Source organism: Cynocephalus volans, chromosome 14 (assembly GCF_027409185.1).
Source record: "Cynocephalus volans isolate mCynVol1 chromosome 14, mCynVol1.pri, whole genome shotgun sequence".
NCBI classification, from domain to species: Eukaryota; Metazoa; Chordata; class Mammalia; order Dermoptera; family Cynocephalidae; genus Cynocephalus; species Cynocephalus volans.
Window position 1 is genome coordinate 82,379,426 of NC_084473.1, and position 16,135 is coordinate 82,395,560.

The window sequence follows — 16,135 nt, forward strand, 5'->3', positions numbered from 1 at the left end:
AAAAGGAACCATGACGTCTCCAAGAGGACGGTGGCTGGGGCTGTGTGGGCAGGGAACCAAAATGCTCTTCCATGCTGGAGAACAAGGCCCCCTCAGCAACGGTTATGTTAGTGCATTTGTTGTACTGAGGATTAAATGAGGCGATATATTTGAAAGTACCAGTATCGGGCCTGGCCGGTGAGACCCATGTATACACTATACACTATTTTTGGAAAATCAGAGAATTGGCTCACTAGGGGTTTGAAAGTAACATGCATGCGGCTGTGCTTTGGGGTAGAGAGTCTACAGTCATCACCAGATTCTTAAAGGGATCTGGGATTCAAAAGTGAGCAAGGGACTCTCAGAACAGAAGGCGTGAGTGTGCTGAGGAGGCAGGAGATGGGGAGTGAGGCTGCCCCCAGCTTACTGTGCGGGGGGCTCAGCAGCAGGTTCTGTCCACACGGCTCACTGACCTCGCACCACAGGCTATCCTCAGTGTCGTACTGGTAGTTCTCTATGAACTGGTGGGCTTCACGCACGGCCTGGACCCTGCACTCCACGGCCTCAGCTCCCTGGGGTGCCCGACTGCGGGAGGGTTTCCGGGGGGGCGAGGTATCTTCAGGGCCTGAACCCACTTCTTCATCCTGCTCCTGGGCCCTGTAGGAGCCTTCACCATGGACACCCCTCTCCTCCTGCACGTCCTCGTCCTCGTTCTCCTCTCCCTCCTTCTCCTCCTCCTCCTCGCTCTCATAATCAACCTGGCAGGAAGCGGAGCACAGGCTGTGTCACCCGAGGCCCCACCATCTACCCAGACTTTGCCTGGGGAACAAACACCCCTGCAAAGGCCTGGCTCAAAAGGCCCCACCTGCTCCACACCCCTGGCTTCTCTGCTCCTGCCTGGGCTGCCTTCCTCCTCCCTCCCTTTGGCCATTCCCCTGGAAATGCCACCCCTTTATCCCAGCATGTCTGCCTCTGAGACACCACTCACCTGGGCTCTCTGACCCACCAATTCCCTCAGTCCCTCTAAACTGCCATTTGTCCCTGCCACAATCATGACAGTATGGGACTAGTTTGGGGAGGGGAGGGAGGTATTATATTTTCATTGTAAAAACGAGCAGCAGCTTGACCTCCTTGCCAGAGGCCTCTCTGGTCCTCCTGTCTGATTCATATCCAGAGATAGCCAGATCCAAACGGCAGCCCCGGGACGGCCCCCTGCCAAATTCCTGCCCTAGAAACCCCATCATCTTCTCGGGGGCTGAGCAGGCAGGACTTGCTCCAAGGTCCCTGGTGGGTTACCAGCATGACAGAGGTATGGTTTAGGTGCCAGGGGACAATCCCTCAGGTATGACAGAGGAGGAGGGCATGGCCATAGCCCCCTCACCTCCTCCTCTTGCTTCTCCTTGCGTTTGGCATCAGAGGCATCAGCATCCCCCTCCTCGGCTTCAGCATCCACAATGTGCCCCTCCTCGTCCTCATCACCTTCCTGCTCTCCCTGTGGTTTAGAGACAAGGAGAAAGAAGATTAGCTTCAATATCCAGTGCTTGAGGATCTCTCTATCCACCCACCATCCTATGTATCCATCCATCCTCCCTTCCACTACCCTCACCCATCCAGCCACTACACACACCTGCCACCTTCCAACTGTCCATCCACCCACCCTTCTATCAATCACCTTCCCTCTACCACTCACCCAACCCAACCCACCAGATCCAGTGTGTATTCATTCTAGCCCTGGAATCCAGGCCCCCGACCCTTCAGTATTCATCATTACAAGTACCACTTGCAGTATTTCATTTTTCTAAATTAAGAAAAAGTCCCAGGGTTTTCCAAGTCATTAAAAAAAACAGTATAAAATACTGTTCCAAATATTTTTGATCTACCCCAGTTGTAGGTGGGAATGAGAAGGATGGGTTGTCTTGGTGGAATATTGACCATTTTAAAAACCAGATATTTCTATCTTTTTCCTCCTGCCCTTGGCTCCTAGTTTCTTACAGTCTCTTTCTGGGTGAAATAAGAATTAAGACAGGGCAGCATTCTAAAGACATCCCATGCCCGTTCATGCATGAATTAAATCAATGGGTAAATCCGCAGGGCAGGAGAGATCCAGTATTTTTTCTGGTCTAGGCCAGCTCCTCATTTTAGGGGTGAGGAGACAAGGCCAGAAAGGGGTAACACAACTGAGACCACAGAGCCAGGCAGGGGCAGTCCCAGTCCGCATCACGCTGCCCTCACCCAAAAGGCTCAGTGCATCGGCACAGCCCTACAAACTGCTGGCTCTGATGGCACCTGGGACCTGCCTCACACCACCTTCAGGTCTGACCTACTCCTGGGTCCCCTGGCGGATATGCTATCATTATCCTGGGTTTTTTCCCCCTCCTCCAATCATTTTTCCTGCTCCTTCCCTTTTTGTCACTGTGGCAAATACCTCGTGTTTCACAATACCTCTCTGGTCCCTGCCAGTGCTCAGGGGGGCCTCAGTTCATCTGGCTTGGGTGGTTAAAGGCAGAGCAAAAGGAAACCAGAAAGAGAACTTTCAAAGGCTCAGTGCACACCATTACTTTGAGTATCCCCTCAGAATGAAATCCACTTAGAGAAGGGTCCTCGAGAGCAGAGGGATGATGTCCTAAGGCCTGACCAGGGCCCACCAGACCATGTTGTCTGGCAACCTCCTCTGCCCAGCCCATCATGCTCAAGAAGTCACTGGTGCCTCCTGGCTCTCTCAGAACTGCAGATAAATGCTAAGGTAAGTGGGAGATGGGCTGACACCAGGCTAGGGCTTGAGGAGCGCAGAGAACAATCAGAGAGCCTTCCCAGGACAGAAGCCCGAGCCAGCCGACACCCTACATGCTTCCCAGCCTGGGCACTCTCCCTGCGCAGGTTCCCGAGGGACCCCTGGGGTACTTACCCGATTCCTCCCTGACTCTCCCGCATTGTCTAGATCCCGCTGTGTAGCTCTTCGAGTGTTTACGCTTCTGAAGGCTGAGGCTTTATTATTCTTCTTTCTGATGGCTTCCATCAGAAGTTTAAAGAATCTAAAATGAGAAGAAAGCCATGCAGTCCCACTCAGTACCAGCATGTAAAGCCCTCCCGTCATTTTGGGGGTAGGATGTTGAGAGATTCCCATAGGAGATTAATACACTATTAATACGTCCTCTCCTCTGCACTCACTTTCCCCTCCTTGCCATTCCTGCATGGCATTTGGCATGTCAGAAAGAACAACTCCAAAGCCCAAAAGGCCTGGTCTGAACATGCACTCTGCTGCTCCTAGGGTACACAGCTTTGAGCATGACAGACAGCTTCCTGACCCTTAACTGCCTTATCTGGAAAATATGGGTATTAATATTCATCGTGCAATAGGATTAGAAACAACCCCAGGTCTGATAACTCTCACAGGGCCTGGCAGAGTGGATGCTCAGTAAATGACAGGTGTTGGTACCACTGGGGTTGTCGCCTAATGAACCCAGCCTGGGACTAGAACTTTCCCCGCCTGCCACCTTTAGTATCTCCAGAAAGTGGCCAGAGAGCTCTTGTCTCCTTGGTGTAGGAGTCCTGACAAAGTGATGAAAGAGCGAAGACTTTGGAAGAGTTCATCAGAATTTCAAAGTGCAGTGGTAACTTACTCTGTGGCGATGAGTCATGTCAACAGGTTAGAACCAAACCAATTTAAAAGAACAACCTGAAGCTCAAGCCTGGGAGGCCTTTCCTGGCCCTTTGTCCCTTTTCCTGAGTTATCTATTTTAGGGTCCCTTGGGGTCTGCCCCGTCCCCCTCCACACTGCTTCTTTTCTCACATAACCTCGTGTGTCTTCTTCATCAGGCCATTACAGCACACCAAAATGGACTGCTGTCAACTGTACAAAGTACCAGGTGCCCAGCCAGCCAACTGTATTCTTTGAGCTACTGTCTCATACCCCTCTTGTGCTAGCCTGGCGGGGTGCAAAGCAAGGATGAAAAGATGGGCTCCTGGCCCTTAAGGAGCTTATAGTTTTAATCTGAAAAGCAGGCGGGTCAAATATTTACTATTTTGCTCATTAAAAACAAAAGAATGCCACTCTCCATCCCCATTATTTTTTCTTTAACTTTTAAAGTTGCATATGGTTTTACAGAGATTTCTGCCCTTGGCAGTACACAGGCTCCTTTCTCACCCACTAACCCAGTGAAGGGCTTGTTAACCAGGCGCTGGGGACAGGGACAGGCAGGCCAGATGAAAGGAGGCCAGGCCTGACTATAGAAACATACAATCCAACTGGGAAGAGGGGGTGGGGGAGAGATGTTTCTGAAAGGACAGGCTCAGGTTCAAGTCCCCCTTCTGCCACAGAATGGAGAGGAGGGCCTTGGTCTCACCTGTAACATGGGAACACTCACCCTGCACACAAGGCTACTGCGCAGAGCAGAGGGGATGTAATGAGATGGAGAGGAGTGGGGGGGGCTCGGCTGCTGCCCGCACATAGGCTGCTTCCCTCTGCTGGGGGTTGCTGTTCCACCTCATCAGGTGCCCTTAGCCTATCTCAATTTGTAGCGATGTCATGGCTCTGAGGCTCTTCCCCCCAGCATCTCACAACTGGCCTCAACCCCAAAGGCCTGGCTGCTCCCACCCCATGCACCCTTTGGGTCTTCGCTCAAGCTGTTCACTCTGGCAGCAAATTTGCCAGCCTATATCTACCTGCTGGAGCTGTACCACCCTTCAAGGCTGGGTCTAAGAGTAGATGTAACTCCTCCAAGAAGACTTCTCGATTCTCCCAGTTAGAATCCTTTCTACCTTGCCTGCCTCTTCTGGTGACCAAGACTGGTGAAGAACGTAAGAGAAAATGAAAAAGCAGAAGAAACACCTGGTCAATAAGTGGGAGACATGTTACCAGTGTGCCAGAGCTTTCCTGGAGGTACAAACAATTTGCCCTTCTGTGACTTTGCCAGGAGGAAGGGACCTGATGGCCCATAGTGACTACTTTCTGAAAGCTGTGCTATTTGTAAGAATGTAACACCTGAAAGGCAACAGGAGGGGTAGGTGGCAAAGAAACCTCCCATCCCACGTAGTTAATTACAGAGAGCACAGCCCTCGGCTGTTTCAGAAGTGCCCGGCAACAGCTCCACCACCAGCTGTTTGGAAAGTTAGATATATGGATGCTGTAATCACAGAGACTGTTGACTTGGCCATTTCACAGCTGGGGACTGGAGGATAGAACTTAGATCCCCAACTCCAGTCTCAGTGCTTTCCCACTTCACCTCCCTGGCCCACTTTCCAGATAATGTGCACAAATATTCACAGTGACGGGTGCTGTACAGATATTTAGGGGACTTTTGATGCTTGTACGTCTCTATACAGAGAAGCACCTGTCTGTTCTTTTTTTTCCTCCAGTTTGTGTCAGAAAGTCTCGTGATCCCACAGCTGGCAGAGAAAGAGGAGAAGAAAGGGAAGGAAGAGGAGAAGGGAAAGAAAAGGAGATGGCAGAGAGAGGAGGGAAAGGGCAAGGGGAGGGAGAAAAAGCTGCTTGGGGGAAGGGCGACTCTCCCAAAAGCACACTCACACTCCCTTCCATTTACTGTGGCTATCAGAGGCCTAACGTGGTTGCTCTCTGCGGGGCCCGATAAAGGGAGGCCAAACCGTACCCCAGTGCACATACTGCTCCATCCTGCTCGAGTCACTAAGACCACCACTGAAGCTACTGCACGTTGCTTTGTGTATCACAGCTTTTCAAGCAAAACAGAGTAGGAGTAGAAAAAGCACTTCACTGCTGGGAACAAGCCAGGGCACGCCTCGGCTGACCTCCCCACTGGGCAGGGTGGGTCTCAGGTGAGGGAGAAATGGGGCCCGCCGTCCAGCCCTGTCAGTCACTAATTCTCAAGAGGCCATGTGATCCCAATTCTTAGAAAAGGGCCACCAGACCAGCACAAACAGCCGCCGAGCTTGGGAGTTATGCTCTTCACCATTAATTAACGAGCCAGCAGGCTGGTACACATATTGCTCCTGTCACTTTGCCCAGTGTCCCAGAAAGCATGGAGGACTGCCTGAGAGAACGAATCTTCTCAAGCTAGGCGGGCGCTGACACGGCTGCCCCCCAAGGCCCAGCCAGCAACTTTACCCAAGGATCACGTCAACTAGGCAGGATCTGCCTGGCCAGTGAGCCCTGTCCAAAGGGCTAAGTTCACATCCAAGCTCATCCACCCAAATACCCACCATCCTAAACACCACCTGCTTAGAGCTTAGAAGGCCAGCCTGAAGCCAGGCCACATTTTCTGGTGAGAGGGAAGTGGGTGAGGCCAGAATAGTCACTCTCGTGGCCACGCCTGCTCCCATGACTCAACTGCAAATGGGCACCGCTCAGTAAATGTCTGTGGATGGCCGGGCACAAGGGGAGCCTTCTGCCTCTGCTCTGCCATCAGTTCAATACGTCTGAGCAGCTCCAGGAAGACCTGAGAGCTGGTCTAGATTACAGGCAATGGCAGTGTCCTGTGACCGAATCCTGCCAACAATTGGAACAGAACTATCTGGGCCTTACTAGGCTTTTAAACACATATGAATAATTGCCACTGTTTAAAAGTTAAGAGACTTCTTTTTTATATAAGCAAAGCAACCAACTAAAAGACCAAAGACAGAAAAAACAAGAGGGAGGCTTTTTTCCTTTTTCTTTTAAATGGGAAGATCTGGCCACCCTGGCCCACATTTCTGCACAGTGAAAGCTGCCCCCTTGAGAGAGGCTCCACACTGCGCAGCCTGCTGGGGCCTCCCTGGCTTCAGAGCCTCTGTGACCTGGCGGGCTCTGCAGCCACTTGATTTTACACTCCACTGTCTAGAGTCCAAAGTGCTTCACTGCTCTTCCTGCTTTCCCCAGTCCCAAAAAGTCTATCCTCCTGCTCCCGTGCACTAAGTACATGGCCTGTGCTCGTCAAATATCTAACAGTAAGTTGAACTCAAAAGAAAAAGGATGTTAGTTCTCCGTACCAGATGGGAACGAGAATTTCTTCATAAGAAGCTGGGGAAACCCTGGTTACAGAACTGGAGTTTAAGAGTAGCACGCCATCAGTACACTGCTCATTAGTGAGAGAATATAAACATGTCAGGAACCACGCTGTGCTGCCTGGAATCGCATCCTATCAAACATCAATTCCATTTGCTGTGAAGGGGCTCCCTTCTCTCTCTTTTTATGACGGCTGGCTGGTACAGGGATTAAACCCTGGACCTTGGTGTTATTGGCACCACACTCTAACAAACAGCTAGCAGGACAGCCCGGGGCTCCCTTCTTGCTACTGTCCACACACTTTCACATCATAACACCTAAGAGCCTGAGAAAACAACAATTTTGACCGCTAACCCAAGAGAGGAAATGGGTTCAGGGAGTGATGTGAGGCTACCAAAGTCACACCCGCAAAGCCGGACTAGGCTTTAGGGCCTGCTGTTTTCCTGAACAGTTCCCTTGAAGCGTCCATTTGGGCAAATGTGTCCAATCTCTAGGAGCCCTGCGACCAGGAGTGCTCTCCGGGTCAAGGTCAATGACAAACATGGCCTGAGTCCTCACTTTTTTTCCATGAAGTGCAGGATGTCCTCAGGTCTCAGGCACTTCTCCTGCTGGTAATATGCATATGGCAGGAACTGAAACCGCAGCTGGTAAACCCGGAATTTGTTCTGTTTTTCTCCCATACAGAAGGACTCCTGGACATCAACCCTCTGCAACACCTAGAACCAGATGGAGAGATAAACTTGACTTGTCCAGGTCCCAGGTAACTGTGCACCACAAGGGGGTTATGGAAAACCCAAGGGTTTGGGGGGACAGCAGCTGGGGCCACAAGCCCAAACCCCAAAGAAACCCCAGTGAGCTCTGCAAGTGTGGATCTCTCAGCGGGCCCTTAGTCTGCAAGTCGCCGCCATAGAATGGCCCGAGCTTGCAAGGAGCGGGCTCCAATGGAGCTGGTAAGCTAACCCAGGAAGTGTTTTCATTTTATTTTTAGGCACATGAGGATGCTGTGGAACTAATGATTATCTTAAAAGCATCTTGATCCATCCCTGCTGAGCACCTGGTGGAGGCAGCTTATCTCTCACTGGTGGGAATCTGAGTCAGGGTCTGGGCAGTCAGCACAGTCTATTGTTCATGGACAGTGGGGGACATGGGCAGCCACCTCCACTCAGCCTGCAGCTGCTGCAAGAGAGACAGTTACCTCCCCTAAGCACACCCTGGTGAGCTGCTTCTTCAGGCTCCGCACTCTCCTCAGTGCTTTCCTGGTGTTGACCACGGGCACACTCATCATGGGCGTCTTGATGTTGGCGCTGGCCACCATGAGGATCTCCCTCAACCTGTCACAGACCAAGGGCACATCTGGTCATGAGAGGTCACCAGACCTCCTGTTTGTGAGAAGCTTGTTCTAAAGAGGTTAGAGCTCTTCTGGGATCCGAGAAAGGCCCTGGGATCTCACAGGGGAGCATGCTGAATGAGAGAATCCCAGCTCTGGCCCCATGTGAGACTGTGAAGGGCTCCCCTGTCAGCTTCCTCCCTGGAGTACGGGCTCCTAATGGGCAAGGCTGTGTCTGATGCTGGTTTCCTATCACCTGTGCCTTGCATACAGCAGGTGCTTGCTGAGAGCTTACTGAATGACTGAGAGATTAGAGGAAGGCACCCAAAGTGCACCTACTGAGCCTCAACCATCAGTTTAGTTAAGCCCGCACAGCCTGACTAGGTGAGGGTCCCGCCTCCAGCATTCTAGGAGGGCATCCTCAGGCTTGGGAAGTTCAGGAACCTGTCCAGAGTCCATCTGCTAGAAAGTGGCAGGGCCAGGGGCCAAACACAGGTGGGTCTGACCCAATGCTCAGCAGTCATGATACTGCAGTGTGTATACATTTACCTGAAGGGCCAGGTCCACATGGGTTAAGGAGTTGGGCAACCAGGTGGCCCTGTGTGGCAGTTGTTAATTAACAATGTCCATTCCTGAGTCCTCCCCCCACCCCAGAGTGCATCTCACAAGCATCCCAGGTGACTCTGATGTAGGAGTTGGCAGAGAGATAAATGGAGATCCCCATCTCTCTCTCTCCCTCTCACATGCACACACGCTCACTCCTTCCCTCTTGTTAAATGACTCCGTCCCCTGGAAAGGGCTAGGACACACCCCACCCTGTGCACACACGCAGCCCCGTACCTCGGAATGCCCAGGGTAACGTTCATCTCGCCTCTGCCTGCAAAGTGGAAGGTGTTCAGGGTCATCTGGGTGGAGGGCTCCCCGATGCTCTGGGCAGCCAGCAGGCCCACAGCCTCGCCTGGGTCACACAGCGAGCGCTGCCACTTCAGCTGCAACAGGGTCCTCAACCTGGAGGCAGCAGTGGGCAACAGGGGTCAGGAGCAGACACCACTCACTATCCACCCACCCGAAACCAGAAATCTGAAACCCAAAACCTCTACCTCACTTTGGGCTTGTTTTTCCTAGGCAAATGATCTCCCTCATCTTTAAAGTCCCACTAGTGACCCTGGGATGTCCTAAAGTCATGTAGCACAGATCCCAGCTGGGCAGCTGAAGCTCTAGACATTCCTGCTTGGATTGTTCATGTTCACCCCAGGAATGTCACATGTCCATTCTGGGCCAGTGACTACAAGCCCCTTAAGCAGTGAGAACTTCTGGGCTCATTATTCACACTTTCCTTTGTTTACTTTTCCCCTACTGGTTGTGACAGTTTGGAGAGGGCTTAAACCTCCTGCTATGCAAATTAGAAAGGGGTTCACAAAACAGTGATGGGGAAGGGGGGAAGGGAGTGTTTACTTTCTTACTTGGTGTAAATGGCCACAGACCACATCACAAGCATCCACACTGCACAGTTCTGTCGTTTACTAACCCTGCTTCCTATGACAGCTGTTCTTTTAAAACAGCCGTGAGGGACCCTGTATTCCCCCAGCACGTGGAACAAGGAAGGGGCTCAACAAACATGGACACGTGTGAATGAATGTGTGGGATGAAGGATGGTACCACTGCAGGGGACAGTAACAAAACTAAACTCCCATGCAAGTTCTTTTTAAAAGTCAGACTTTTCGCTAAACCCATCTGTCTTCTCTCCCAAGGACCTCCAACCAATGAGGTTTGAGTGACTATCAGTATTCCTAACAGGAAACACCTTTAACCACTTCTGGAACTTCAGAGTTCCATTGAGAGCCTGCTGCTTGCTAACAAATCCCATGTGAGAGCTGTTGAGGCAGAACTGCCCTCCCACTTGGCCTTTCAAAGCCAAATGGTGCTGACCAGGGTGAACCTATCCCCACCCTGGGATGTGCACAGTTGAGGGAGGACCGACTTAGTCCTTCTGAAGGTAAATGCAGCCTCCTGGGCTGCAGGGATGCAGGTGAGGGATGGAGACTCACGACCTTCCTCTTTGAGGGAATGCCTGCTGGCAGCTGAGATGACCTGGCATGTCTTAGTGTACCCAGGAGTTTCTGAGGCCTGGCTGCAGAAACCACTTTAAAGGGCAAAAAGAGACATCCGTGCCCCTGCCCCCCAGTTCCTCCACTCAAGTGTTTGTCTTTGCTCGTTTGCCTTTACTGTCCCCCATCTCTCATTGTTCATCCCACTCCCTGACCCCACCAGCCTCGCTGTATGCCTCACTGGGTTTCACCAGGAGCAGGACTGGCAGCCATGCCACAGCAGATGACCTCAGAGTCTTTCAACTCTGCAGGCCAGGCAGGGAAGCTGAGCGGGAAGGATCCAAGACTGACACCCAAGCAGGCATGCCTGGGTGGCACTGTTGATGCTTTAACCCACTGTACCTAGGTGCTAGCTTCCCACCCACCGAGACCACGGGTGTGTGTGTGTGTGTGTGTGTGTGTGTGTGTGTGTGTGTGTGTGTGTGTGTGTGTGTGTGTGTGTGTGTGTGTGTGTGTGTGTGTGTGTGTGTGTGTGTGTGTGTGTGTGTGTGTGTGTGTGTGTGTGTGTGTGTGTGTGTGTGTGTGTGTGTGTGTGTGTGTGTCTGTGTGTGTGTGTGTGTGTGTGTGTGTCTGTGTGTGTGTCTGTGTGTGTGTGTGTGGCCAAGTCCAAGCTGAGGCCTCCACATGGTCCTTCCCTCCTCACGGCCTTGAAACCCAAAGCTCAAAAGATCACTGGAGTGATCAGATCCAAGCCCCCATGAAAAGCTGAGACAGTGTCCCCGGGCAGTGAGTGACTTGCCCTTCGTCACAGAGTGGGCAGCAGCTGAACAGCAACCAGATTCTCTGAGTCCCACCTGACCACATCCACCACAGCAAACTCAAGAGGTTATTTCTGAAAGCCTGTAAACCAACAGAACACTCTTCCCTGCTTAGCTGGGATGGGGGTGTCCATTCCTGCCTGGCTGCTTTTGGCTGACCTAAGGCCTTGGGGCTTGCAAGGCACCCTTTACTATCTCCCTGCCATCCTCCCTGCTGGGGGCTCAGCCCTAGGAGTGGGGAGGGGAGGGCCTGAAAGGCAAAACCTTCCGGGCACATGCCGTGCAGCAAATCAGTCGTTACCTGTCGAGAGAAAGCTCTGACTTCTTGTAACTTTTCTCTGCTTGAGCTGCCCACTCTAGACTGTAGTCATCAACCTTTTTCTCAAATGTTTCCGACACGGATGCAAAGTAAATGTCAGGGCGCCAGACAGACAGACTGGGGTCAGGACAAGGCACCGCCTTCTTCTGGTATCTCCTTCGGCTCTCCTCATCCAACTCACACCACATACTCAGCATCTGAAAGGAAGGTCAGTGTCAGCTATGTGGGAGGACACCAGCAGTGGGCTTCTCCACCTGGGCCACCCAGTAACACGGGGAGGATCACAGGCATTGGCTTCAAATTGGAGTGGCAGGGGGTGGAGGGAGGTAAGACAGAAACCCAAGTACAATGAGAAAACCATATCAACATTAAAACTGGAGCAAATCTGTCCCAGGGTGCAGAACATGACTCTATAGCTCTTTTCCAGGCCCTGCAAGCACAGGTAGGGGACCATGCCATTTACTGTCCAAATTGGAATTCTTTAGAGTAAAACAGGGATCAAACTGTTAATGACTATGCTAGGACAAGAAGCAAGGCCAAGACTGTCCTATGCCAACTGGGATGCAGTCACAAGCCAGGACTGCGCTGGATCTATTTTCTCCCGGATCCAGGCTCTTTCACACTCTCTGTGCTCCCAAGGCTGCCCCACAGCGACTGCTTCAAAGAGCTCCCCCTCCTCCGCTCCCAGCTGTGTTTGGCTAACGGGAGGCACTGCGGCAGAGGGAAGGTGGGAGGAGAGAGAAGCCGGATGTTTTCCCCCCGACCCCTCTCTAATGAGTCTCTACCCAGGGCTCCTGTCCAGCAGCCTCTGCCCACAGCCACCCTCTCCACTTCTGGTAACTGCTCACCTGGGGTGATGAGGAACCCCAAAGTCACTATCCCCAGTTAGTTCCCCCAAATCCCAAACACACCCTTGTAAAAAGTCCCTTCCTTACATTCCCGTTTGAGTGCCACTTGTGTCCTGAGGGATGGTGAGCAAAGCCTGATTTAATGATCATACCCTCTATTAGGAAAACAAGCGTTCATCCCTCACCCACTGACTGGGGTCTGGATGTGCCAAGCACTGGGGACACAGCCTCCTCATGTCACCTGCTGAGTCCCGGGGCTGCGGCCATTTTGGTTCTCGCCCTGGAGGTTCAAGGCTTTCACAGCTGCCTGCATTTTCTGGGAATAATTCAGGAAGGCGCCTCTTCTCAGCAGAGCATCCGAATGCTTGCTTTGCCATTTTTTGATGGCTCTGAAGTGGCGGAGAGCTTTCTGGGGTTCTGCTCTGGATAACACTTCATGGAGATGCTTCGATTTCCTTATCACCTGAACAAACCACAGATGCCAGATGTAAGAGAAGAGGGTGTGACAGAAGGGCCACATTGCACAAATTCAGGGGGCTCAGGTAGCTGGCACAGAGCCCTCATGATGTCCCTCAGAGGGGCTGACAACACACTGCTAGTCAGGGCCCTCACGCTGTGCAAACCAGTCTCAGGAGCTGGTGGTCTCAGGCACTGGGAGGGTCTTGGAAGAGACACCAGCACACTCAGAGCACCTCCAGGAACACAGGGGAGTTTCTGGGAAGAAAGGAAGAAGGGAAGAGTGATGGCCAGCCCAGGATGGAAAGGCCCTGGCACCGGAGTACAACTCAGTTCTGCCATCAGCTTGATGACCCTGGATGGCCACGTCGGTTCCAGTCTCCCAATCTGCAGACAGTGATGGTCACTGCTGAGGCAGTAAGGTATGGTATGAAAATCACCAGCATGTGTGCCAGACAGGCCTGTGTTCAAACGCTGGTTCTGCCTCTCGCCAGCTAGTTACTTAAGCTCTAGGACTCAGTTGCCTCAGCTGTAAAACGGCAAGAGTAATGCTTACTTCCCAGCCTGCAGCGAGGATGAACCCAGACGGTACTCACAGTGTACTCTGGTTTGGGGCCCAGCGCATGGCAAATGCCCCCCAAACAGGAGCTGTTAATCCAGAGGTGCTCATGCCTTCCTGCCATCCTACATGACGAAAATCCACAGGGGCTTTGAAAATGCAAAGTGTTTCAGGGCACTGACTGGTGCTTTATAACCTCTTCCCTCTCTACCTTTCAATTGACACTCAGACTGGGCCCAAAAGCTCAAGGTGCTCAAGTTTTCTAACTCAGGGAGGGAGGTCCATGTATGGCCCCCAGCCCCACCACCCTCGGCACTGGGGGTCTGGCCTGTTACCTCATAGTTGCTGGCCAGGAAAGGGAACTGCTTGGGCTGCAGGAATTGTGTCTTGGGGATGTCCAGGCCATCCTCCCCATACAGGAACTGCACCACGATGCCATCACTGTCGCGGACTGTCAGGTCATACTGGACGACCAGCCCCTCCAGGTGCTTGATGATACACCTGTAAGGAGACTCTCATCTCAGCCAGGCTCGCCAGCTCCCAGGACAGCCTCTGATGAGGGCTGAGACAGTGGAGGGGAACGAGAGGGGGACTGCTATTCTGTAGCCAAGCAAGATTCCAGGACAGGCCAGCTGCAATATAGCATCCACCAGCCAGGGGCTGCACTGATGGTTTTCCAAGAGGAGGAGGATGTGGCCGTGTGACTGAGTGGCTGGGATGCCATTGCTACACGTGGGCCCCCATCTTGCCAGGACTGCTGCCTGCCCCTTTGCTCTATGGCAACACAGAGCTCCCCAGGGACCAGTGTCCTTAGGTCTACAAGGCAGGCAAAACAGGGGACCTGTCAAGGTTTCTCCAACTCTGTTGATACCAAGGGGCATCAGGAACTAAATCTGATGTGATTTTCCTAACCCAGTGGCCTTTTCCCTTAGCCCTCCTAGTGGTTGGCTGCCTCCTTCAACCTCTCCTGCCCTCTGACCTGGTCCCTTTACTTCCCTCTCTGGCCACTCTGCCTCCGTTTCTCCTCCTGCCCCCCTGAGAGGGTTTCCTAGGAGTCACTACCCCCATCCCAGCTCAGAGGACAGAGCTTGGTGTTAGTCACTGTTGTCTTCATGGCACCCAGCCCAGGGCCTGGCCAGGCTGGTGCTGGACACTCCACACTCTGCTCTGCTCGCCTCCCGCAACTGCAGTAGCCGCCCCTCACGGCCGCATCTCCAGGCCTCTCTCTGGAACTTCAGGCCTCATCTTTAGGTTCCACTGACATGTCTCCTCGAATATCCTGCTGCTGCCACCTCACACCCATGCACATCTCCTCATCCTCTCCACAACATCCTGCTTTCCGTTGACTGTGTCACTGTGCTGCTACGTCAGCCTGAACACTCATAGGGCCTGACACCCCTAATCTCTGTGCTTGAGCCAGTCACCCCCTTCCTTGTCCACATCTGCTCTCTCCTTTCCAAGAAGCCTTCCAACTGTGGGCTGGGCCCCCCCTATCCAGCCTATCTGAAGCACCACACCTGCCCTCTCCAGTCCTGAGCCTCCACTAGCTCCCACTGGCAGGGGGATCCCCCAGATGTGTGTGCCTCTGTCCTCACGGCTGCTGCTATGCTTCTGTTCCAACCAGAACCCCTGACACCCTCCTACTGCCTGCCGTGATTTCAATGGGCCATGGGGAATCCCATCCCACACATGGAATCTCCCATCCCCAGGCTTATTTGAGCATTAGTTTTCTAGTATTTCTATTCTACACATGTATTCTTGAATGATTTATGGGGGATGGAGGTGGGGCACACCCCTGCTCATAGAAGGGAACTGGCCATGAGATCCATGCTCCTGGAAGGAGTGGGGCTACGCCTGACTGCACTGGGTACCTGTTCCCCGACGGGCACTGCCAGCTCTACAGATGGGCTCGTCACCAACAGGCCAGCCAGGTGTGACCCTACCCCAGCCTTACCCTTCCCTTCTCCGTCTAACTCCCATGGGCTACAGCCTTGGGTGTCAAGGGGAAGGGACCAGAATAAAGTATGCAGCTGTGGGAATCCTGGAACTCAGAAACAGGAGAAAGGACAAACTAGAACAGAACTTTGATGGGGAGGAAGGAAGGAGCTGTGCCCCAGCTCAGTTCGTTATCAGAATTCCCTGAGGACATAACTTAAAGCCACCAGGCCTACGAAGCATGGGGATCTAGTTTCATAGTCTCCTCTACCTTCCACTGTCATAGGTTGCCTGGGCTCAGGAGGAACCGTTACAAAACAATCTCAAAGGCAAAGCCTCCCACACTGCACCCCAAGGGAGGGAGGCTGGAGCGCAGGGATCTGCTGCCCTGTGCTACCTGGCACCCTGGAGTCAGGCTTGTTCAGGTTTAAGCTTCAATCCCCCCGCATGCCCAACAAGGCCAGTTATAGAGGCCACTTGTTCCCTTTCCTCACAGAGAGGAGAGAAAAACAGGCAGGTCTAGGCTGGGGAACCCCAAGGTGCCACCTGGACCTGGAGGTACAGTTACACCAATTACAGACTCACAGGCAGGGACCCTGGGCCTGGAATCCTCTGCACTGTCCCTGGCTGCTGAGCCTCCCAGGCACAGGACAAGCTCATCCTTACTCGAGACCATTTCCTGCATCCATAGCTTCCCACAGGGAATGGCAGACCTTCAAAACACAGGGCCCTGTATAAACCTCTGAGCTCATGCTCTCCCTGTCCAGTGCAAGGGGAAGCACACCTGCTATTCTCTGTCTCAGGCCAACCATGGGGATTTTTAAAAAGTTTTTTCTTTTAAAGAATCTTGAATGAAAGACAGAGGTGAAGGGCTTTCGGGCACTGACCTCA

The 16,135-nt window shown here is 52.7% G+C and overlaps 1 protein-coding gene across 5 annotated transcripts in view; it reads right to left on the minus strand.

Moving 5' to 3' along the window:
- POLR1A (RNA polymerase I subunit A) overlaps positions 1-16,135 on the minus strand; it is an 80,589-nt gene that overhangs the window by 16,815 nt on the left and 47,639 nt on the right. For all 5 annotated transcript variants that reach the window (XR_010021647.1, XR_010021646.1, XR_010021648.1 and 2 more), the window contains exons 22-30: positions 13,645-13,810; positions 12,536-12,757; positions 11,429-11,643; positions 9,102-9,269; positions 8,130-8,265; positions 7,493-7,650; positions 2,885-3,011; positions 1,361-1,471; positions 453-737 (exon numbers count right to left, since the gene is read on the minus strand). Coding sequence is in view for 2 of the 5 variants with exons in the window: in XM_063078095.1 (XP_062934165.1) it covers positions 453-737; positions 1,361-1,471; positions 2,885-3,011; positions 7,493-7,650; positions 8,130-8,265; positions 9,102-9,269; positions 11,429-11,643; positions 12,536-12,757; positions 13,645-13,810 (1,588 nt within the window). In the remaining 3 variants the exon portion in view is untranslated. The remainder of the gene's footprint in view (positions 1-452; positions 738-1,360; positions 1,472-2,884; positions 3,012-7,492; positions 7,651-8,129; positions 8,266-9,101; positions 9,270-11,428; positions 11,644-12,535; positions 12,758-13,644; positions 13,811-16,135) is intronic.